The sequence below is a fragment of the Bufo gargarizans genome, chromosome 3, assembly GCF_014858855.1.
Source record: "Bufo gargarizans isolate SCDJY-AF-19 chromosome 3, ASM1485885v1, whole genome shotgun sequence".
Taxonomy (NCBI): Eukaryota; Metazoa; Chordata; class Amphibia; order Anura; family Bufonidae; genus Bufo; species Bufo gargarizans.
The window spans coordinates 233150060-233175919 of NC_058082.1; the positions used below are offsets into that span (position 1 = coordinate 233150060).

Below are 25860 nucleotides of genomic sequence, written 5' to 3' on the forward strand. Positions count from 1 at the left end.
GTAAATTAGAAAGTATCCAGACCGCATATACAGTAAAGCCACTTGGGTGGATCTGGAGAGTCTTCTAGAGACAAAAGGAGAGGAGGTACTTAAGAATCAAATGTTGGCAAAGGCCCCCGGTGCTGTCCCTATAGATAAGGCCACAGACCAGTCGGGCCAGGAGTTTAATGGCCCTCAAACCCTGGGTGAAAGAGGAACAGGACAATCAGAGTGATACCTTTATGATGCAAACACAAGACGCTAAGCAGACTGTAGCTGACTATGCCACAGCTTTAGAACAGCTCTGGCTTGACTATGGGTATGAGACAGGAGACAGTAAGGACATGAGACTACTAAAACATACATTCATGTCTGGATTAAAAGCACCCATACAGGATGCTGTAAAAAGTTCTCGCACTGATTGGCGGACCTGCTGTGGCCATAGCAAAGGGAGCTGAGCTAGACATACAAAATAAAAAGAAGCCAATAATGGCTAACCAACCCTTCAAACCAAAGTGTAGATTCCAGAAAAAGGTACGAAACTGGGACCAAGTAACATGTTGGAATTGTGGGAAAAAGGGGCATTACTGAGTCAAATGTCCCCAGAGAGTTCAGGATACTGCCCAGACCTCTCAATGAAGTGACGTCAATCCTGTGAGTTCCCTCAACATTACCTACCCCCTTGACACATCCCCAGGTCCACAACTAATCATCACACCACATGTGAGGACACAGGGAATTCAATTGACTTTTTGGTAGATACAGGAGCAGCCCATACCCTAATACAAGAAAAATATGTGCCTGAGGAGCTTATCTCCTCAGATTACATCTATTGTCAATGGGTTGTCATGGTCCCTTCTGTGACAGATTTCAGGAGATCAAGGAGACAGTGGAGTGGTGCACGTGTCCCGGATCAATCTCCCCTGCATGCTGTACAAGACAAGACCGGCACTCACTGGGTACGATATCTTTCTCTTTTATTGGTCACATAAAGAACAACTATGACGCGTTTCGGCTCCTAAGATGAGCCTTTATCAAACAAAAAAGGCTCATCTTACAAGCCGAAATGTGTCACAGTTGTTCTTTTTGCAACCAATAAAAGAGAAAGATATTGTACCCAATGAGTGCTGGTCTTGTCTTGTACAGCGTACAGAAGTTAAGTGTCACGTTTGTTTGTGTTTTGTTTTCCCTTCCTTGCTTTTTGTTACTAGGCCTCAGGGAGATGCCTGTTCCTTCATCGGGGAAGGAACGGGTTGCCTCAGCTCTGACAATATTCTTAGGGATCTCTAGGGTCTACAGGGTCCCAGGTTCCAGGGTATTGGTATTTCTACCTTCAAGGGATGCCCATACAGTTAGGAGTCAGGGCCAGGTGTAGGGTTACTAGGAGGTGACCTTTTCCCTTCCCTAGAGTTAAGGCCTAGTGGCTTTCCCTTTCCCTCCTGGTTGTTAGTTTGGTGTTTACTCCTATACCTCATCCGTGACATTATCTACCGCCTAAAAAAACGCCATTTCATTCTCGTCAGTGGAGCTATGGATCCTATGTCTGCACTGGTTGGACAGCTGCAGGGACTGTCATTGGAGGTAGCAGACTTCTGTGCAACAGTCTTACGGATTCAGAGACCACAGGCGGCTTGTTCTGACGGTGGGTACCAGGCCCGCCCTTAAACTAAGGTGGCTCTGCTGGGCAGATTTTCTGGAGGTAGTGACAATTTAATTTGGTTCAGGGAATCGTGTAAGTTGTACTTTAAGCTGCATCCATACTCTTCTGGGGATGAGTGTCAACATGTGGGTATGATCATTTATTTGCTTAAAGATGATGCACAGTCTTGGGCTTTTTCTCTGCCAACCAAATCACCGTCCCTCCAGTCGGTAGATTCATGTTTTAGGTGCCTTAGGTCTTATTTATGATGACCCGGATTGGATCTCTCAGGCTGAGACCAAGTTACGTGGTTTACGTCAGGGAGAGGGCACCGCGGAAACCTATTGCTCTGAATTTATGAAATGGGCTACGGATACGGAGTGGAATGATCCTGCTCTCCATAGCCAGTTCTGTCAGGGTCTATCTGAGAGGCTGCAGGAAGTCTTGGCCTTTCAGAAAAAACCTGAGTCACTGGAAGCAGCTATGTCCCTTGCTGTACGTCTGGATAGACGCCTGAGGGGGAGATCTAAGGGTCCTCACCCTTAGGACGTACTGTCAAAAAGGGTGGCAGCTTCCTTTGACATGGTAAAGAGACACCTGTGTTTACGCCTTGTGATGAGCCTATGCAGTTGGGGGAGCTACTCCTGGGACTGCTGGTAAGAGCTCTGGTCATATGAGGGGAGTCTGTTTGGTCATATGAAGGAAGTCACATTTCATGAATATTTGTCCGTACATTCAGCGTCAAGGTGTAAACAAAAAAAAAACGCTTAAAGAGGACCTTTCACCAATCCTGACATTGTGAACTAAGTATACAGACATGGAGAGCGGTGCCCGGGGATCTCACTGCACTTACTATTAAACCTGGGTGCCGCTCTGTTCTCCCGCTATGCCCTCCGGTATCTTCGGTCACTAAGTCATAGTAGGCAGAGTCTGCCCTTGTTCTGATGTGGTGCTGGCCAATCGCATCGCAGAGCTCACAGCCTGGGAGAAAATAACCTCCCAGGCTGTGAGCTCTGCGCTGCGATTGGCCAGCGCTACAGCAGAACAAGGGCAGACTCCGCCTACCATAATTTAGAGACTGAAATCTCCGTCTACCATAACTCAGTGACCGAAGATAACGGAGGGCATAGCGGGAGAACGGAGAAGCGCCCAGGGATAATAGTAAGTGCAGTGAGATCTCCGGGCGCCGATCTCCATGTCTGTATACTTAGTTCACAATGTCAGGATCGGTGAAAGGTCCTATTTAATTCCCAAATTACACCCAAATTGGTGGTGTGGGTGGGGAGCAAGAAAGCCTACTTTTGTCATTTACTGGTAGTACCCAATTTCTCCTGTCTGCCGAGGTGGTGCTAGAGTTCAAAACTGTGGAAATCGAGATATTTATCGACAGTGGGGCAGGGGTTAACCTGATTGATGGACAGTTTCTTCATATTCATGGATTGACTACTAGTGCATTAGAGAAAAGTATTTCTGTCTTTGCAATTGATTCAGCAACTCTTACCCAAAAATGCTTGTCGTGGGTGGTGAATGACATCCATTTAAGAGTGGGGGATTTTCATCAGGAAGCCATTTCATGTTTTGTGCTGGAGGGTCTGCCTGCTTCGTTGGTTTTGGGCTTACCATGGTTAAGCAAACATAACCCGACACATTCTCGATTGGAGTGAATTTTGCATAGACAACTGTCTTAATACATTTTTCTCTGTGGTTACCACTAAAACTGTACCCGAATTTATTTCCGAATTTTCTGATGTATTTTCTGAGAGTGGTAACCAGGAGTTACCTCCGCGTCGGGAATATGATTGAGCTAAACTGCCCAAATCTCGGTTGTATAATCTTTCAGAACCCGAAAGTAAGGCCATGCAAGAGTATATCACCAAGAGTTTTGTGAAGGGACATATCAGACCATCCAAATCCCCAATAGCTGCTGGGTTTTTCTTAGTAAAAAAAAAGGATGGTACTCTTAGGCCATGTCTAGACTTCCGTGAGCTCAACCGTATTACCGTCCATGATCCTTACCCCCTTCCTTTAATTCTGGATTTACTTATTCAGATTTTCGGTGCCAAGGTGTTCTCTAAATTGGATCTGAGGGGGGCATATAATTTAGTAGGATTCAAGGAGGGGGACGAATGGAAGATGGCTTTTAATACCCCTGAGGGCCATTTTGAGAATCTGGTCATGCCCTTTTGGTTAACCAATGTGCCAGCAGTTTTTCAACACTATGTCAATGACATCTTTCATCATCTGGTGGGGAGGTTTGTTGTTGTATATCTGGATGACATACTAATTTATTCTCCAGACATGGAGACTCAACAGGATCATGTGAGACAAGTGTTACAGATCCTAAGGGAGAATAAGTTGTATTCTAAGATGGAAAAGTGTTTATTTGCAGTTCAGGAAGTGCAATTCCTGGGTTACCTGCTTTCATCCTCAGGTTTCCCGAGAAAGTCCATGCCGTGTTGTACTGGGATCGACCCAAAAATCTGAAAGCGCTTATGCGGTTTTTGGGATTCACCAACTACTACCGTAAATTCATCTTGAACTATTCGACTGTGGTTAAACCTTTAACAGACATGACTAGGAAAGGTGCCGATGTCGCTGTTTGGTCTGATGCGGCATTACAAGCCTTTTCTGCAGTGAAGGAATGTTTTGCTTCAGCCCCTATCCTGGTGCAACCGGATGTGTCTCAGCCATTCATTGTAGAGGTTGACGTGTCCGAGGTAGGGGGTGGGAGCAGTTTTGTCGCAGGGTTCTTCACCTAGTAAATTGCGCCCATGTGCTTTTTTCTCCAAAAACTCTCGACTGCTGAAAGAAATTAAGATGTGGGTAATAGAGAATTGCTGGCCATTAAGTTGGCTTTTGAGTAATGGCATCATTGGTTAGAAAGAGCAATTCATCCTATTACAGTGTTTACTGATCATAAGAATCTGGCTTACCTGGAGTCAGCTAAACTACTGAACCCAAAGCAGACCAGATGGTTGTTGTTTTTCACCAGATTTAACTTCATTGTCACTTACCGCCCTGGGGTTAAGAACGCCAAGGAAGATGCTTTGTCACGCAGCTTTCCTGGGTGGGTGATTCTAAAGATCATAGTCCTAAATTGTCTGAAGGGGTAGTCATTTCCGCCCTATATCCTGATGGTGAAGCAAAGGTGTTAGAGGCCCGGGAGGATGCACCGGACTCTTGTCCTCCAGTGAAATAGTTTGTTCCCTCCGAATTACATCACAAGGTGTTCGAGGAACATCACTGTACAGTGCTTGCTGGACACCTTGGGAGCAGATGCACTGTCGATTTCATCTCTCGTAGATCTCTTGTAAAATTATATTTATTATGTAAAATAAATTATAGGAGATCCCCCTGCGCTGCCATTGTCTAAAATCGTCGGCCTTCCTATAAATGGAGGTTCCGCTGCTCGGTGATCTGTTAAGGTGCTGTTGTCCCTCTTAATTCGAAAATTATATGTATCACTAGTATGTCACCGTGGTTGATATAAGAGACCGGCGCTGGTTGATGAAATAGAGAGTTGTTCCCAATAGAGCTTGAATGCTATATTAAATCTGCCCCTTGTATTGTGGTAGCGCGCACGGGGGCAGGGCGCATGCGCAGCAGCTTCCTGGTCTGTCCACCTCTCTGTCATTCTCTCCTGGAAGATACAAATCGCTGCAACCACTTACCATAGGTTGTCATGATCTGTACAGGGTGCTCTGCTGAGACTGCTAGTGTTTCAGATAGTCTAGCAGCCTCATGAGTGTGCATGTGTAGTCAAGGGGCGGGATTATATTATCTCAGTGCCTCATGCCTGCTCCATCAATCACAGCAGAGGTGCCCCCCCACTATGGCTCAGGAAGTGCCCCAGGAGCCGTGCACTGAGGACTGAAATAAGGAGGTGATACAACCCCTTTAAGGACTATGTGTCAGCCTGTTGTATCAGTGCTTGTGCTAAGGTGACACATACTCGGCCTTCCGGATTCCTTCTTCCACTACCCATCCCATTATCTGCTCTACCTAATGCCAAAACTCTTGCACAGGTGTTCATTGATAACATTGTGAAACTACATGGCATTCCCTCTGATGTGGTGTCTGATCGGGGGACTCAGTTTGTGTTCAGATTCTGGAAGGCATTCTGTACTCGACTGGGGGTACAATTGTCCTTTTCTTCGTCTTTTCATTCTCAGTCAAACGAACAGACTAAGCGCACTAATCAGAATCTGGAGACTTACTTGAGATGTTTTGTTTTGGAGAATCAGAAGGAGTGGTCCTTATTCTTGTCATTAGCTGAGTTCGCCATTAATAACCACAGACAAGAGTCCACTGATAAGTTGCCGTTTTTTGGGGCATATGGGTTCTATCCGCAGTTTGGCATATTTTCTGGTTCTCAAACTTCCGGTATTCCTGAGGAGGAAAGATATTCCTATTCTTTGTCTATTTGGAGGAAAATTCTAAATAACCTGAAAAAGATGGGCAACAAGTAAAAGCGTGTGGCTGACAGGAGACACATGAATGGTCCGGACCTGTGGGTGATTCTGTGTGGCTGTCCACAAGAAACATTAAGCTTAAGGTACATTCTTGGTAGTTGGGCCCAAGATTTATTGGTCCTTATAGGATCATTTCCATTTGAACTTCCTCAGACTTGGAAAATTCATAACGTATTTCATAAGTTGTTGAAAAAAACGTGTCAAACCTGTTGAGCCGTCCTCCTTGCCTCCTGCTCCTGTCATGGTAGACAGTAATTTAGAATTTCAGATCAACAGGATTGTGGACTCCTGAGTTCTCCGTAGATCCCTCCAGTATCTCGTCCACTGGAAAGGATACGAACCAGAGGAGAGAATGCGGGTTACAGCAGCCGATGTTAATGCTAATCATCTTGTGAAGGCCTTTCACAGAGCTCATCCTGATAAGGTTGGTCCTGGGTGACCAGAGGTCACCCATAGAAGGGGGGGTTACTGTTACGGTCCTTTCTGTGACAGATGTCAGGAGATCAAGGAGACTGGCGGAGCATGAAGGAATCTAACAGCCTCTTTGATTACTCTTTATTCAGTGTTTGCTTGTGACCTCATCCCCTGTTTCAGGTGTAGCTTAGTACTCATTACTCTACCCTATTTAGTGTTGCCCCACCCTTCTGACTGTGCGGTAGATAGCTTCATTGTTCCTGCTCTTCCATCACTACAGAAGTTAAATAAATCCAACAATGATACAGTCGGCACTCTGTATGTTCAGTGGAGTGGTGCACGTGTCCCAGATCAATCTCCCCTGCATGCTGTACAAGACAAGACCAGTACTCACTGGGTACAATATCTTTCTCTTTTATTGGTCACATAAAGAACAACTATGATGCATTTCAGCTCCTAAGATGAGCCTTTCTCAAACAAAAAAGGCTCATCTTACAAGCCGAAACGTGTTACAGTTGTTCTTTTTGCGACCGATAAAAGAGAAAGATATTGTACACAATGAGTGCCAGTCTTGTCTTGTACAGCGTACAGAAGTTAAGTATCACGTTTGTTTGTGTTTTGTTTTCCCTTCCTTGCTTTTTGTTACTAGGTTTCAGGGAGACGCCTTCATCGGAATTAGTGCTAAAAACAGAAGACAGGTAATTTGGAAGAAGGTCTCAGATTCAAGTAGGGTCCATGTTAAAATCGCTTCTTTATTTGGACATCATACAGACATGACAGACTGCCACACAGTACAACAGATTGGCGTTGACGCGTTTCGGGTACTGAGACCCTTAGTCGTAACGTTGTTGCACAGTGAGATACCCCAATATAAAGGGAAAAGATAGCCATTCCCCCCTACAATCCATGGGAGGCGGCATTGATCCCATTGGTCGTCTCACTGTGCATCACACCTTAGTTGCCACCCATTCATTACCAAGTTGATGCATTGCAGACTGTGCTGGGACTTAACAAAAGTTAACCCTTGAGGACTCTGGTCCAAATTCTGTGAACATTCACTAAAAAAAAAAAAAAAAAAAAAAAAAAAAAGGGGGGGAGGGGAAACAGGTGAAAGTCCCAAAAAAAAAAAAAACGCACAGTGTGAACACAGCAACTTGTGTAACATATAAAAACATATATTGTACAAAACCAAAACAGCCTTCACATTAATAACAGTATTATTGACAGTATTATTTCTGCTTAGGACATTGTTGCCACGCTTGGTAATCTTGTTATGCAGGAGAAAACCACTAATAATGATAATGGCACCAAGAACTGGGGACCAAATGGACAGACACAAGAAAAGGAATGGGGGGGGAAGGGGAGACAGTGAGAAAGAATAAACACGCAGGAATGATACACATAAATGCACATGTTTATATATAAATGAACATATTTGTTATTGGTATATGTACATCAATTCCTTTTTCAGGTTAAGGCCATATGGAACTCTAGTGTTCAGCCTGAAGATCCAAAACGCCTCCCGTAGGAGGAGTTTCTTGCGGTGGTCACCACCTCTCTTGGGGGCAAATACCCTCTCTATCGCGAAGGCTTTAAAGCCCCTTACTTGACGATCATGTATTTGTATAAAATGTCTAGCTACATTTGAAATATTAAGTGCATTAGGGTTGCTTATATAATTTAAATGTTCCAGAAGGCGATTCCTGAATCTTCGGATCGTACTTCCAACATACATTAAGTCGCAATCCTTGCACTGTATAATATATACCACTCCTGCAGTGTTGCAATTGATATAGCTTTGTATTGGAAAACTGCAGGAGTGGTCAGATCTGTCAAAGGACTTGGAGGGGGTGGCATAGATGCAAGTCTTGCAGGGATTGCCCCCGCATTTGGAAAAGCCCTTGTATCTGAGCCAACTAGACTTCATGCTGGCTCCCATCCTATTGGCCGTGAAGAGGGATGGGGACAGCGAGCAGGACAATGTAGTGGCTTTTCTGGAAACAATTTTGAGACCTGATTTCAGGGCATTATATAATATTTCGTCATCATACAGAATAGGCAGACAGCCCTTAATGATGGAGCTGATTTTATTGAACTCCTTGCTATATGCCAGCGATAACGTTGGTACATTGTCCTGGTCACTGTTCCCATACCTCTCCATCCTCCTGGATGGGGTATCCCGTTTGCCTCGTGCTGCTATTTTGCCAAAAAGCATTTCCCCTCTATTTTTTCTCCGTGCAATAGCTCTGCCCCTCTCTAGCATCCAGGTGGGGTAATTTCTGGCTTTTAATCTGACATCTACCTTATTAAATTCCTCGTCCAGAAGTGCAGGGAGACTGCAGTTCCTGGCTGCTCGTATGTATTCCCCAACGGGGATCGCCCTGATGGTATGTAGGGGATGATGGCTCCTGGCATTCAGGATGGAATTTCCGGCCACCTCTTTTCTATATGTTCGGGTGTGCACCACTTCACCTGGGCAACCTCGGAGTGTCAGGTCTAAGAAATTGATAGTGGTCTCACCAAAGGCACATGTGAAACGTAAGTTGTAATTGTTCGCATTGAGGTACATCTGGAGGTCCGGGACGGCAGATACACCGCCCGCCCAAATCATGAGCAGGTCATCGATGTATCTGCCGTACCAGACCAATCCAACCCCAAAAGGGTATTTGCCCCCAAGAGAGGTGGTGACCACCGCAAGAAACTCCTCCTACGGGAGGCGTTTTGGATCTTCAGGCTGAACACTAGAGTTCCATATGGCCTTAACCTGAAAAAGGAATTGATGTACATATACCAATAACAAATATGTTCATTTATATATAAACATGTGCATTTATGTGTATCATTCCTGCGTGTTTATTCTTTCTCACTGTCTCCCCTTCCCCCCCCATTCCTTTTCTTGTGTCTGTCCATTTGGTCCCCAGTTCTTGGTGCCATTATCATTATTAGTGGTTTTCTCCTGCATAACAAGATTACCAAGCGTGGCAACAATGTCCTAAGCAGAAATAATACTGTCAATAATACTGTTATTAATGTGAAGGCTGTTTTGGTTTTGTACAATATATGTTTTTATATGTTACACAAGTTGCTGTGTTCACACTGTGCTTTTTTTTTTTTTTGGGACTTTCACCTGTTTCCCCTCCCCCCCTTTTTTTTTTTTTTTTTTTAGTGAATGTTCACAGAATTTGGACCAGAGTCCTCAAGGGTTAACTTTTGTTAAGTCCCAGCACAGTCTGCAATGCATCAACTTGGTAATGAATGGGTGGCAACTAAGGTGTGATGCACAGTGAGACGACCAATGGGATCAATGCCGCCTCCCATGGATTGTAGGGGGGAATGGCTATCTTTTCCCTTTATATTGGGGTATCTCACTGTGCAACAACGTTACGACTAAGGGTCTCAGTACCCGAAACGCGTCAACGCCAATCTGTTGTACTGTGTGGCAGTCTGTCATGTCTGTATGATGTCCAAATAAAGAAGCGATTTTAACATGGACCCTACTTGAATCTGAGACCTTCTTCCAAATTACCTGCAGCCTGCGACGGGGTCACTCCCCTAGGGTTTCAGAATCGGGATCATACTAACTGGGAGGTGAGCTGGATTTAAGTTTTTCTCTCTGTTTCCCAAGTGGTTTTTCCGTGCAACGCCCCCAGTTCCCGAAAATTATCAGTACCAACAATATTTACATTGCTTCATTGGACGAGTTATTTTGTGGACTGCCACAGAAAGTTACACAGACGCACCTGCCCATCATGGCCTTTCACAGTTCACAAGACCGACAGCTAAAAGCGGACTCAGTCTTCTCAGCGGAGGATATGATTGGCACCAGGGACCTGGATTTAAAAGGTCTAATGAACAACCTGGAACGTTTGCTAAATCAGGAGACTCGGGTCTGGTGGGACTGTACCACGCTCACCAAATATATGGAAAAGAACATGATTCCGCGTGGGTTAAGAATTAAAAAAATACCCACCACAGTTTTTTCAGAAGGACTTTGTCTGCAAATGGAATGATATTTTGTCAGAGTGCTCTCTGAAGCTAATGAAGCTCATTGTGGATTCAGAAAATGAGAAACTGACTGGCCTACAACAGGATATCCAATTATGTAAAGACAAGCTCACAAAGTTTAACAGCAACACGGAGTTCTTATCCATGGAGGAGGACACCAAGGCTTCAATTAATAAACTGGAGGACACTATAATGGAATACAAACATTCTAAATACCAGCGAGACCTTCATGATTATACGACCAACCAAGTTTATGAATGGGGAAGACGGGAGAACCTTTACTCCACGCCGAAATCTATTTAAAAAAACCGCAAGAAGTCCAAACCACACAAAAGAGTATTAAGAGTTAGTTTTTCTTCAGACACGGAGGTGTCAGATTATTCCAATGTAGCCGGGACCTTTGATCCGGAGTCTGGTGCTTCCGTTCCGCTGGCCTCACCAGAGAGGGTTAATACAGCGTCATACTATAAAAAATCTAAAAATGAAAGAGATAAGAGGGAAATGGTGAATCCACCAAAAAACGCAGAGGGAGAGCCGGACGGAGACACCAGACTACCGCATCCAAGATCTACCCGGCTACAGACCAGACAAAAGTAAGCTCTGACCACTTAAATGTTGTGAACCTGTCTAGTATAAAACTAAGCAAAGATCAGGAATATGTGTTGTCTCTTGGTCTCAATTTTGCGCCATCTGCGCATTTTGATATGTTCTCCACAATGTTGGATATTAACAAATTTGTGCGCAACATTACAGTATCTCGGCACTTCCATGATATCCCTGCCCCTCCTGAACACCCGCCAGCACAGATAGAGACTTATGAGGAAAATTCCTATAAGGATTTGATGTTCAAAGAACAGTTGTCTCTATGCTGTCTTGCGGGTCTTCAGGAGGAACAGGGAATCGTGGAGTCAGCCAGACCTGTCATGAGATTACAGACTCGCAATACTAAATTTTATCCGGTAATGTCGCGCACAAGTAGCATGGACATTTTTCAGGGCACATTGGAAAAGGAGTTGGAAAGAATCCAAAGGGAAACTAAGGTTACCAAATGTCCAGACAATTTAGGCCACTCCCATTTTCAGGCCCTCATGGAACTACAGCAATGTAGTGAAATAGTTATCAAGATGGCGGACAAGGGGGGGGCGGTGGTCATCATGGACAAGGATCTATATGGCGGCCAGATGCGGGACATGTTAACGGACGCATCCACATACAGAATATTAACTAGTAACCCACTCAGGGAATACATGATTGAGTATATGTCTCTAATACAAAAAGGAAGAGACATGGGCATTTTTACAGAAACAGAATATAGGTACCTGTGTGTGGATGCGCCCGTGACCCCAATTATGCATGCTCTGCCGAAGATCCACAAGGGTGTCCACCCCCCCCCCCTCTTCGCCCCATAGTGTCTGGCATGGGATCCCTGACGGAGCGTCTGGGCAGTTGGCTGGACAACATCCTCCAGCCACTTGTCAGGCGCACGCCGGGTTTCCTTAAGGATACATCAGACGTATTAAGAGCCATGTACAGCCTAAAATGGGAAGCCAACTATATATGGATCACGGCGGATGTTATAGCTCTGTACCCCTCCATCCCCCACGGGGTCGCCCTGATGGCCATGGAATACCATCTCCATAGGTATACGGGATGTGGCCCCAACTACATTGATTATGTGTGTGAGGTCACAGCCTTCTTGCTCATTCACAATTATTTTATGTTCGACGGTGTGCATTACTTACAGACACGCGGAGTGTCAATGGGGGCGAAATTTTCGCCCTCGCTGGCGAATTTAACCATGGCATACTGGGAAGAAAAATTCATATATAATGTGGACAACCCTTTTGGGGTTGGATTGGTCTGGTACGGCAGATACATCGATGACCTGCTCATGATTTGGGCGGGCGGTGTATCTGCCGTCCCGGACCTCCAGATGTACCTCAATGCGAACAATTACAACTTACGTTTCACATGTGCCTTTGGTGAGACCACTATCAATTTCTTAGACCTGACGCTCCGAGGTTGCCCAGGTGAAGTGGTGCACACCCGAACATATAGAAAAGAGGTGGCCGGAAATTCCATCCTAAATGCCAGGAGCCATCATCCCCTACATACCATCAGGGCGATCCCCGTTGGGGAATACATACGAGCAGCCAGGAACTACAGTCTCCCTTCACTTCTGGACGAGGAATTTAATAAGGTAGATGTCAGATTAAAAGCCAGAAATTACCCCACCTGGATGCTAGAGAGGGGCAGAGCTATTGCACGGAGAAAAAATAGAGGGGAAATGCTTTTTGGCAAAATAGCAGCACGAGGCAAACGGGATACCCCATCCAGGAGGATGGAGAGGTATGGGAACAGTGACCAGGACAATGTACCAACGTTATCGCTGGCATATAGCAAGGAGTTCAATAAAATCAGCTCCATCATTAAGGGCTGTCTGCCTATTCTGTATGATGACGAAATATTATATAATGCCCTGAAATCAGGTCTCAAAATTGTTTCCAGAAAAGCCACTACATTGTCCTGCTCGCTGTCCCCATCCCTCTTCACGGCCAATAGGATGGGAGCCAGCATGAAGTCTAGTTGGCTCAGATACAAGGGCTTTTCCAAATGCGGGGGCAATCCCTGCAAGACTTGCATCTATGCCACCCCCTCCAAGTCCTTTGACAGATCTGACCACTCCTGCAGTTTTCCAATACAAAGCTATATCAATTGCAACACTGCAGGAGTGGTATATATTATACAGTGCAAGGATTGCGACTTAATGTATGTTGGAAGTACGATCCGAAGATTCAGGAATCGCCTTCTGGAACATTTAAATTATATAAGCAACCCTAATGCACTTAATATTTCGAATGTAGCTAGACATTTTATACAAATACATGATCGTCAAGTAAGGGGCTTTAAAGCCTTCGCGATAGAGAGGGTATTTGCCCCCAAGAGAGGTGGTGACCACCGCAAGAAACTCCTCCTACGGGAGGCGTTTTGGATCTTCAGGCTGAACACTAGAGTTCCATATGGCCTTAACCTGAAAAAGGAATTGATGTACATATACCAATAACAAATATGTTCATTTATATATAAACATGTGCATTTATGTGTATCATTCCTGCGTGTTTATTCTTTCTCACTGTCTCCCCTTCCCCCCCATTCCTTTTCTTGTGTCTGTCCATTTGGTCCCCAGTTCTTGGTGCCATTATCATTATTAGTGGTTTTCTCCTGCATAACAAGATTACCAAGCGTGGCAACAATGTCCTAAGCAGAAATAATACTGTCAATAATACTGTTATTAATGTGAAGGCTGTTTTGGTTTTGTACAATATATGTTTTTATATGTTACACAAGTTGCTGTGTTCACACTGTGCGTTTTTTTTTTTTTGGGACTTTCACCTGTTTCCCCTCCCCCCCTTTTTTTTTTTTTTTTTTTTTTTTTTAGTGAATGTTCACAGAATTTGGACCAGAGTCCTCAAGGGTTAACTTTTGTTAAGTCCCAGCACAGTCTGCAATGCATCAACTTGGTAATGAATGGGTGGCAACTAAGGTGTGATGCACAGTGAGACGACCAATGGGATCAATGCCGCCTCCCATGGATTGTAGGGGGGAATGGCTATCTTTTCCCTTTATATTGGGGTATCTCACTGTGCAACAATGTTACGACTAAGGGTCTCAGTACCCGAAACGCGTCAACGCCAATCTGTTGTACTGTGTGGCAGTCTGTCATGTCTGTATGATGTCCAAATAAAGAAGCGATTTTAACATGGACCCTACTTGAATCTGAGACCTTCTTCCAAATTACCTGCAGCCTGCGACGGGGTCACTCCCCTAGGGTTTCAGAATCGGGATCATACTAACTGGGAGGTGAGCTGGATTTAAGTTTTTCTCTCTAAAAACAGAAGACTTGGTACTATAACACCCTCTTACATTAAAAGTACCACATCCAGTTGCTGAACTACTACACATCACCAAGCTGAAACATTTGTCTCAAGCCAGAATCACAAAATATGAGATGACACTACTCAGTCCCCACATTACCTTACAGCGATGTACAGTTCTAAATCCAGCTACTTTGTTGCCAGTGGATTTAGAAGAGGAGGTGGAAGTGGGAGTAGTAGAAATGTCTGTCATAACTGTCATGAATTGATGATTGCAGAAACAAAAAGGTTACCAAATGTTACTGAAACACCATTAACTAACCCTGATGCTGAGTATTTTGTAGATGGCTCCAGATGGTGGAATGATGAACAAGGACACTTTGTCACGGGGTATGCGGTAATCCAAGATGGTAAAGTAATTATACCACTCCCATCCTGTGCTTCTGCACAGGAGGCGGAATTGAAGGCACTCACTGATGCATGTACATTGGGTAAGGGACTGAGAATAAATTGCTATACAGTTTTCAGGTATACATTTGGGGTAGCACATGATTTTGGTGTTATCTGGAAAACTAGGGGATTTTTGACTTCATCGGGCAAACCAATTAGGAATTCAGAAGCAGTATATAGCCTCATAGAGGCCCTAGAGCTTCCCACAGGCATTATTAAAGTATAAGCCCACGTGAAGAAAGATGACTAGCCATGAGAAACGCTCAAGCAGACCAAGCAGCCAATCTGCCACTCCTGACAATGTCTTTGACAACTACGCCAGACTTATCGCTGTCACAATGCGCCGTGTCCTGTTGCAGCGCTGAGCCGCTCAGCATCTTGGTTGCCGGGGTGAGGAAGGGCGGAGCGAGCCCGGCCGCACACTTCCTCTCTGTGCGGCCGTAGTCCCCCATTCCTATAGCTATGCTTAAGGGGCTGAGCCACTCGGCACTCGGCTACTGACAAGGGTGGGAGGTCATGTGACGCCGGCTACGTCACATGACCTCTGCTTTTCAGTATATAACAGGCAACCTTCTAGCCACAGGTTGCCTGTGATTAATTACCCTAGGCTATTTGTTACTTTGTTCTCAGCGTTATCTGGATTTGACCCGTGCCTTTTTTTGACCCGCTACTGCCTGCTCCTTAGTTTCTGACGTGACCTCTTGGCTTGACCTTTGGCTTGTGACCTGACCTGTTATTGTTTGTTCCTGTGGTACTTCATTCCTCTCATGGTATTTGACCCCGGCTTCTCCTGACTATTCTCTGCCTTCTCCATTGGTACTTTGTCGCCCTTTTGGGATTGACTCGGTCCGTTCACTATCCGTTGTCTGTCTTGTCCTCCCAGCGCGTATTCTAAGCTAGGGACTGCCATCCAGTTGTCCCCATTGATGTATTCTCAGGCTGGCCAGTTACTATGGCTACGGCCAGAAACACTGCTAAGAAAATATTGCCAGAAGTAGTCTGCAGATATGGGATTGCAAGGGTGATAGAATCAGACAGAGGTACTCACTTCACTGGGGAGATAATGGGTCATCAGCACTACTCCTACTGGACAAGAAAAGCTTAGTCCTTTTAAAATTTTATTTGGTTCTGCGCCAAGGACAGGGTTATATTTTCCCCAACAGATACAAGCAGACTACTCTACCCTGGCGTCATACTTTCAACATTCACGTGTTTTCTCTTCTATACCAGATCCTAATTCTCTCAAATGTACACACGCTCTGGTTCCTGGAGATTGGGTAGTTCTGAAGAGGCATGTGAGAAAGACCTTGTAGCTTGATGGTCGATATCATGTGCAACTGACCACACCCACCTCCGTCAAGCTGAACGGGAGACCAGTCTGGGTCCATGCAAGCCACTGCAAAAAGGTTCTGAAGACAGCCAGTCACAAACAGGAAAGCAGTTCTACTGTTATGGATCCAACCAGTTGTGAGAGTAACTTGGATAAGCAGAGTATCACAATGCATGTACCGCCTTGCCTGTTTCTTTGTATTTTATGATTTTGTGCACAAGTGAAAGGAGGGAAGTGTACAAATTCCATCTGAAAACTGAATTCTACTGACTGTTGGATATGCTCTGCACACTTTCAACAGTATGGAGACACTATAGTGGTGGTCCCAGATGGAATCACCCATGGGGCACTGTTACTGCGTTTATCACTTTCTGTTCTGTATTAAGTAGCTCCGGGACCTAAGTGCAAGTCCGGATGGAGGTGCATCCTTGGCAGGAAGGCGGTGTCTGTTCCAGGCTTCCCATCAGTGTTCGTAGTGGTGACCAGAGGAGGACAGAGGTGGACCTTCCAGGCGATTCCAGGCCTACTCCAAGTAGCTACACTTCCAGGCTGCACCATATTGGTCAAGGGATATGCCATGATTGACATCACTGTTCAACCAAGGGACAGCAACGCCCAAGATGATGCTCACCTTCCTGATTCTACAACCGAGGCCCACAGCTACGCAGTAACTTTTTGGCTTACTGCTGATGCTCCTAGTGGTATAGCTGACCTACTGGCTCCTAGAGATTCCAACACAGGAGCAGAAGAAGTACATCAAGGTGTATCCAGAACAATGGACAATGATGCATGGGACAATAATGCTGCACCTACATCCACTTAGATAGTGTGTGCTTGTGTTCCTTGTCTGATTTAATAAAATGCATGAATGTTTAGGAAAAATGACAGCTCCTAGACGGACTGGAATCGATGCTTGCATCGCATGGTCTATGCAGCTTATCTGTATACTCTGTGACATACAGGCTTTCTAAGGTGTCATTTATTTGCTTAGGTAGGTATCTACCATGTGAAGAGATTCTTCAGCGCACTCAGAAAGTGAAACAAGAGGAGGGAAATGTTGGGAAGATACCCAGCTTTTCTGAGACTCCATTTTACTGAAAGACTTTTGAGAGACTTTTGTGTTTAATTTCTGTTTGCACCATAAAAAGATAACAATGATGTGTAAGCTAAAAACTATAAAAGTTAGCAATGTGTGTTGAGATAAGATAAAGTTTGTACTGCTGTAAGTAGCCAATATTTTGCATTTCTTGCTAAAGAAGCATGGTCTCAGCAATGAACCCATTAGTAGAAAATAGAAATCTCGTAGAATACTAACCAATCAATAGATGGATTCAGTTCTGACCAATTAGAAGTATTATTGTGGGTACCAATCAGAAGTTATTGTTGGAATATTTGTAAATCAATCATGTCAATACTTTAAGAGGTTACACCAGTGAAGTGGGAATAAATAAAGGGCCTAGGATACTCCCAATTTGGGATCATGGCAGAGTTTTGATGTGTGTGCTGGCTTCTGTCATATTCCTCCGCCGACGTCATACACCTGGAACACGTGGCTCGATCATCACGTGACTGACCCTAGGCCTGCCACAACAAGTGTTGGGTCAGTCTGTTCTGTCTTGTGAGTATTCCACCCTTCTGCTCTGTGTAGCCTGTCTTTCTACGTTTGTTTTGCCAGGTTTTGCCCTTTGCTGCTGACCCAAGGGGTCCTTCCATCTACATCTTGGTGTGTTCTGCCTGGTTCTGTAGTCTTCTGCCCTGTATCGTGCCTTGTATCTGTCCTGTATTTGTATAGCCTAGCAAAGCTTATCTGCATCTGATCTATGTCCTGTATCTGTATAACCTAGCAGAGCTTATCTGCATCTAAGCCTAACAGAGTTTATCTGCATCTGAGCCTAGCAGAGCGTCTGATCTATGTCCTGTTATTGTCTATCTTGCAGTCCTTAGGCTGGTTTCACACGGGCGTTGCGGGAAAATGTGCGGGTGCGTTGCGGGAACACACACGATTTTTCAGCGCAAGTGCAAAACATTGTAATGCGTTTTGCACTCTTGTGAGAAAAACTGCACATGTTTGGTACCCAAACCCGAACTTCTTCACAGAAGTTCGGGCTTGGGATCGGTGTTCTGTAGATTGGATTATTTTCCCTTATAACATTGTTATAAGGAAAAATAATAGCATTCTGAATACAGAATGCATAGTAAAATAGCACTGGAGGGGTTAATTTTTTTTTTAACTCACCTTAATCCACTTGATCGCGCAGCCGTCATCTTCTTCTGTCTTCATCTTAGCTGTGTGCAGTAACAGGACCTGTGGTGACGTCACTCCGTTCATCACATGATCCATCACATGATCTTTTATCATGGTGATGGATCATGTGATGGACCATGTGATGACCGGAGTGACGTCACCACAGGTCCTGTTACTGCACACAGCTAAGATGAAGACAGAAGGAGATGCCGGCTGCGCGATCAAGTGGATTAAGGTGAGTTAAATAATGTTTTATTTATTTTTTAACCCCTCCAGCGCTATTTTACTATGCATTCTGTATTCAGAATGCTATTATTTCCCCTTAAACCCATCTTATAAGGGAAAATAATAATGATCGGGTCTCCATCCTAGCAACCGTGCGTGAAAATTGCACCGCATCCGCACTTGCTTTTCACTCTGAATATAGAGCATGCTGCGATTTTCACACAACGCACAAGTGATGCGTGAAAATCACCGCTCATGTGAACAGCCCCATAGAAATGAATGGGTCGGGATTCAGTGCAGGTGCAATGAGTTCAACTCATGCATCGCATCCGCGCAGAATACTCGCCCGTGTGAAAGGGGCCTTACTGCTTCTGTTGTTTGGTTCATGTATAGCCTAGCAGAGCTGATCTGCGCCTGATCTGTTTCCTGCTATTGTCTGTCTGGCAGTCCTTACTGCTTCTGGTGTTCCGTTCATGTCTGTCAATGTCCGCCTTTGGAAGAGAGTTCCTGTGTTCGCCGGAGGGGGAATGCCCTATGCCAAATGCCCATTCCCTGTCTTTGTGAAGCTCTGCCTGTGACCGCTTAGCTTCTATTGCTTGCGGCGCAGGTACCGTAACTGCTTCTGTTGCTGCTCTGCCTGTTCTGTGTAGCTCTTCCTGAGGCCGCCTTGCTTCTATTGTGCTTGGGGCGCAGGTACCTGCTTCTGCCTCTGTTCCGTTTTTCCTGCATGTCTGTGGACTCAATGTACTGTCGGTAACTTGTCTGGTATCTCTGTGCTGCCTTATCCTGCTGCCACTGACTCGGTTTACGCTCTGGAGTATCCCCTGGAAACTACCCTAACAGCCCAAGCCTATCCTCACCATCTGAGGCTCTAGTGAAGACCAGGTATCTGATTAGTTACGTCCCTCCAGAGTATTGCTAGTCAGTGGCACAGTGGGTACACACCCACTGATCCCTTTCAGTACATTGAGGTCTTCTGTTATAGTCATTGTCACGTGTCTTGGTTCCTTTGTAATAAGTTATGTGTTCTGTGGTTCTTGGCCTGTTTGCCTTGTCCTCTCGTATGACATCCCAGAGGTCCTCCTTGGGACATCCGATACGTGACATCGGACCATGTAGGAGGACCTTTACTGTCAAGAAATATTATATTAATATAAGAAAGCACAGATAATAGTTGCGTCCACTGAAACATATTTTTCTTTCTTTTAATACTGTCTATGAGGAGTCAAATCTAGTATTTTTAAGAAAAGAAAATGCTTCTCTTTGTATTACAATATGACTATTCAAGCCATCCAAAGTAATTTTGTGCAGCTGGGGAACAGTCATTACTGCATGACTGCTGGAGCACTTCATTTTCCAGCTGCTGCTGGATTGCTCAGTAATATTTTCAAGTACATTATACACCACACAACAGGCAGCCATAACAAAGTATATACTTCCAATGTAATTCTCTGCTCTTCTCCACTCAACCGTGCCACATTACAAAAAACATACATGGTTTTCTTGAAGCATACTTCCTTAAGCCCTAGTTCCATCAAATAACAGTCATTGGACAGACTACATCAAATCTAAAACTTTTCTGACTGTGCTATATCGGACTTATTTCTTCTGAATATATCAAGCAGGGTACTTTATGCTGTTAGGCAACTATTATATAGTATTAGAGGCACATTTGCCAGTTCTTTGAGTTAAATGCCCAAAACATAATCCAAAACAGAATAGAAGGCACAGTGTATGAAGGGTTACAAGCAGTTTAGGTCAGACTGAAATTGTGTAGATATTCCATCTGTGTTTAAAATGTTACTGAAACAGGCATTTAGACATTTGGAGAACTGTGATTATAACAATTAATGATAATAAGGTTAATAATAGCCACACAAATAACGATGATGAAAGTTACACCCTCTATTCACTGCCAATACTCACACATACAGTACATTCAATATAAAGTAATACTACAGTACAATATTACAGTACATACAGCATTTTTCGGACTATAAGATGCACTCTTTCCCCAAGAAATGGGGGAATAGTGGCAATGCGTCTTATAGTCTAAATGCTAATGACCGCTTCAATTATGCAAACGTTCTTTAACATGCGGGAGGCACAGGGAGGTGAGGGCAGCACTGCACTGACTATACTCACCTTCCATGGTCTTCTTCTGTGTCCCGCTGTGCACCATGTTCTGACCACTCAGAGCATCAGGATGTAATGCATGTAGGTGTGCACTATAACCTGATGCTGTGCGCAATCAGATCACAGTACACAGCAGGACCCAGAAGAAGCAATGGAGTGGTGAGTCCTGGATCTTCAGCGCTGTCCGGAGCAAGCAAGGTAAGTTTATTTATTTTGTAATGTCAGATGAGGATCCGATCTGAGGCTCATGGGGGCTTGGGGATCCGATCTGAGGCTGATTGGGGGTCTGATCTGAGTCTGATGGGGGATGGGCGGCTGATCTGTGGATGATGGAGGCTGGGGTGTCCGATCAGAGGCTGATTGAGGTTGGAAGTCCGATCTTAGATTAGGGGTCTAATTTTGGAGTCTGATCTGAGGTTTGATGAAAAATGGGCATCTGATTTCAGGGTCTGCTCTAAGGTCTGATGGAAAATATTTTTTTCTTATTTTCCGACTTCAAATCTTAGGTGTGTCTTATACTCCATGGTAATTACAGAAAATATGGGATTTATTTTTAGGTATATCCTATTGAATCTTTTGTATTCTTCTAATGCTGCCAGGTCAAACCTAGTATGGTTTTCTCCTCACTTCTCCCAACACCATACAGAAATACAGGTGAAACTCAAAAAATTAGAATATCGTGCAAAAGTCCATTTATTTCAGTAATGCGAATTAAAAGGAATTGCATTAATGTAGCTTAAAATTAGAATTTTGCAAAAAGGTTCAATATTCTAGGCCCAAAGTGTCACACTCTAGTCAGCTAATTAAACCATACCCCCTGAGCAAAGGGTACCTCAAAATTGTGACTTTGGGGTTTCATACGCTATAAGCCATAATCATCCAAATTATAACAAATAAAGGATTTAAATATCTTGCTTTGCATGTAATGAGTCTATCTCATATGTTAGTTTCACCTTTTAAGTTGCATTACTGAAATAAATGAACTTTGCACAATATTCAAATTTTTCGAGTTTCACCTGTATATTAGATTAGCATCTATAGCATAACCACTGAATAGGGGATTTTAACAAACCCAATACTTTGTTCTGTAAGATACCTACAACAGCCTATTCCTCCATCCCCAATGAAACACACACAGGCTTGGTTGAGCATGAATGTTTATTAAGGGGTTCAGATGAATAGCTTCAGATTATGGAATGGTACTGATAAGAATGATGACATTTTCATACAGTACTGCAGAAGATGTTTCTGCTAAGAAATCTATATAGCAGAGCATTTAGTTACAATAATTTCCACTCCTTTTAATGGAGAGCTGGCTATGCACTGCTTTATCAAAGTCATAGCTAGACTTTGGTAGGGTGCCAGCTTGCATATACAATCGGATGTTTCCCTCTGAGATGTCTGACTGACATTTTTTTTTTACTGTAATAAATGCAATATCCGTTTAATGTATTGGTATTGAATTACCCACTTACCCTGGTTGTGTGTCATTTGTCACACAATGATATGTAAAATTCCCAAACATCTGGACACCAAGGATTCCATAAAGAAGAAGGAAAAATAGTAGAAATATGGAAACACTCCAAATTTGCTCTCCTGAGCGCCTATAAAGAAAGACATGTTCAAATGAATCGCATGTATAACAACAAAGTACTGTTGTATTACAAATATACAACACCGGTTCCTTAAACACAGTATATGCCTTAAATTTCTGATAATTGCGGGTCCCTCCTATCCCTTATCCACAGGATAGGGGATACCTATTATATTGGTGGGGGTACTACTGCTGGGATCCTCACCAATCACAAAAAGGGGGGACCCGTACCCACTGTAGCCCCCCTGAAATGAATGGAGCAGCTCAGTCAGAATGTGTGCTGCTGCTCCATTCATTTCTACCAGAATTCCGGAGATAGCCGAGCGCTGTACTCAGTGCATGTCTGACTGGTCACATCATTTATTTCAGGGGAGATTCGGGGAATACAGATCCCCTGTTCTTGTGATCAGTGGGGGTCCCAATGTTAGGACCCCCATCAATCTAATAGTTATCTCCTATCCTGTGCATATAGTTTTCAGTATGATCCTGTAGAAATAAGGTCAAGCAGAAGCACACAGCATTATAAATTATGATAATGCTATGTGCTCCTGCAAGTCCAGAACGGAGGATCACGCTCTCACATGGAGCACGATTCCCGCAATGGACTCGCTCGTGTGAAACAGCCCTTAACTCTTATTTATGATGTGCAACTTTTTGTCACAAAAAGTCTCATCTGCACGCCAGGCAACCCTTGGTAAACTTTTACAGACATCACATTGCACTTTCACCAAATATATTATTACTGTACACCATTTCATAAATTTGACACAACCTTGTAAAGAAAAGACAGACTTAAAAGTAACACCAAAAGCAGCGCAAATTATCATTTTCATTGCGTCCTGTGGCAAAGTACAGAATCCATTGGCTGGGGGTGGGTTATATACTGTACTTCGTAGCCAGGCATGATTACATCTTCAATGAGTGGCCCTGTCAGTCAAAGGTGAAAGGGGTTCAGCCTGTAGGAGAGTGAGCAGAGCCTTTGGGTGCAGCAGCTAGGCCCTCATTGCTCCCAGGGACTAATTTGCATATTATTAAAATACTGTTTTCTCAGCAATGCAGCCACAGAGCCAGATCAGGCCAACACCATTAAATTCAACTGAAAAGGGCACATCTCCCATATACTGTCTAGGATATGACTTGTATGCCTTGGGGAAGGATGATTCTATTCATCCGAAATGCATAGCATATCTGTCTACTGTCACACACTTTGGATGTTTTTAATGCATATTTAAATAAAGGATTCTTGGAGTTTTAAAGACCACGAATGCCAGAGGATTATTCCGGTTTCAAGTTGATTGACTATTGATTTATGAAAAGTTCTGTGAAAAGTTAGTGACCATTTAAGACTAAAATTAGTTATGTCACTAATGGGCTAAAGCGTGGCAACTACAGACGTGGACAAAATTGTTGGTACCCTTTGGTCAATGAAAGAAAAAGTCACAATGGTCACAGAAATAACTTTAATCTGACAAAAGTAATAATAAATTAAAATTCTATAAATGTTAACCAATGAAAGTCAGACATTGTTTTTCAACCATGCTTCAACAGAATTATGTAAAAAAATAAACTCATGAAACAGGCATGGACAAAAATGATGGTACCCCTAGAAAACACAGAACATAATGTGACCAAAGGGACATGTTAATTCAAGGTGTGTCCACTAATTAGCATCACAGGTGTCTACAACCTTGTAATCAGCCATTGGGCCTATATATATGGCTCCAGGTAATCACTGTGTTGTTTGGTGATATGGTGTGTACCACACTCGACATGGACCAGAGGAAGCAAAGGAAAGAGCTGTCTCAAGAGATCAGAAAGAAAATTATAGACAAGCATGTTAAAGGTAAAGGCTATAAGACCATCTCCAAGCAACTAGATGTTCCTGTGAGTACAGTTGCACATATTATTCATAAGTTTAAGATCCATGGGACTGTAGCCAACCTCCCTGGACGTGGCCGCAGGAGGAAAATTGATGACAAATCTAAGAGACGGATAATCCGAATGGTAACAAAAGAGCCTAGAAAGACTTCTAAAGAGATTCAAGGTGAACTTCATGCTCAAGGAACATCAGTGTCAGATCGCACCATCCGTCGTTGTTTGAGCCAAAGTGGACTACATGGGAGACGACCAAGGAGGACACCATTGTTGAAAACGAATCATAAAAAAGCAAGACTGGAATATGCCAAACTACATGTTGACAAGCCACAAAGCTTCTGGGAGAATGTCCTGTGGACAGATGAGACAAAAATCGAAGTTTTTGCCAAGGCACATCAGCTGTATGTTCACAGACGAAAAAATGAAGCATATCAAGAAAAGAACACTGTCCCTACTGTGAAACATGGAGGAGGCTCTGTTATGTTCTGGGGCTGCTTTGCTGCGTCTGGCACAGGGTGTCTTGAATCTGTGCAGGGTACAATGAAATCTCAAGACTATCAAGGAATTCTAGAGAGAAATGTACTAGCCAGTGTCAGAAAGCTTGGTCTCAGTCGCAGGTCATGGGTCTTGCAACAGGACAATGACCCAAAACACACCGCTAAAAACACCCAAGAATGGCTAAGAGGAAAAAATTGGACTATTCTAAAGTGGCCTTCTATGAGCCCTGACCTCAATCCTATTGAGCATCTTTGGAAGGAGCTGAAACATGCAGTCTGGAAAAGGCACCCTTCAAACCGGACACAACTGGAGCAGTTTGCTCATGAGGAGTGGGCCAAAATACCTGCTGAGAGGTGCAGATGTCTCATTGACAGTTACAGGAAGCGTTTGATTGCAGTGATTGCCTCAAAAGGTTGCGCAACAAAATATTAAGTTAGGGGTACCATCATTTTTGTCCATGCCTGTTTCATGAGTTTATTTCTTTACATAATTCTGTTGAAGCATGGTTGAAAAACAATGTCTGACTTTCATTGGTTAACATTTATAGAATTTTAATTTATTATTACTTTTGTCAGATTAAAGTTATTTCTGTGACCATTGTGACTTTTTCTTTCATTGACCAAAGGGTACCAACAATTTTGTCCACGTCTGTATTTGAAACATAAATTCATAATCTACAACACAAAAAAGTTATGTTTTCAGGAGGGTTTTTCAAATTTTTATGTAACATTAAAGGGATTCTCCAACAATTAAGAAAATTAAAATACTTAAATATTACTTTATTATAAATATATTCTCAAATACCTTTCCTTAATAATGGCTCATTTTGTTTGGGGAGCAATCATCAGGGGAAACAAAATGGCCGCTGTCCCATTAGTTCACACAAAACCTGCCCTAACCACACAGCAGGACAAGTTCCTTCACAACACTGAAGTAAAATGCTGCCTCCTCCTCCTCCTCTCTACTGGTCAGGAATTATGATCCTGAATACAGATGTAGAAAAAAGTTTTTTGATAATCTATAGCTAGATCACCTATAATTATAGAGTACAAGGAAAGTTTGGAGTGGTGATCTTAAGTAAAACGTAACTTTAAATTAGTTAAAATAGAAAAAGTGTCCCTAA

At 43.6% G+C, this 25860-nt stretch overlaps 1 protein-coding gene across 2 annotated transcripts in view; it reads right to left on the reverse strand.

The window, feature by feature from the left end:
• NALCN (sodium leak channel, non-selective) overlaps positions 1 to 25860 on the reverse strand; it is a 759765-nt gene that overhangs the window by 589741 nt on the left and 144164 nt on the right. For both annotated transcript variants that reach the window (XM_044284936.1, XM_044284935.1), the window contains one exon: positions 22246 to 22374. In XM_044284936.1, the coding sequence (XP_044140871.1) occupies positions 22246 to 22374 (129 nt within the window). The remainder of the gene's footprint in view (positions 1 to 22245; positions 22375 to 25860) is intronic.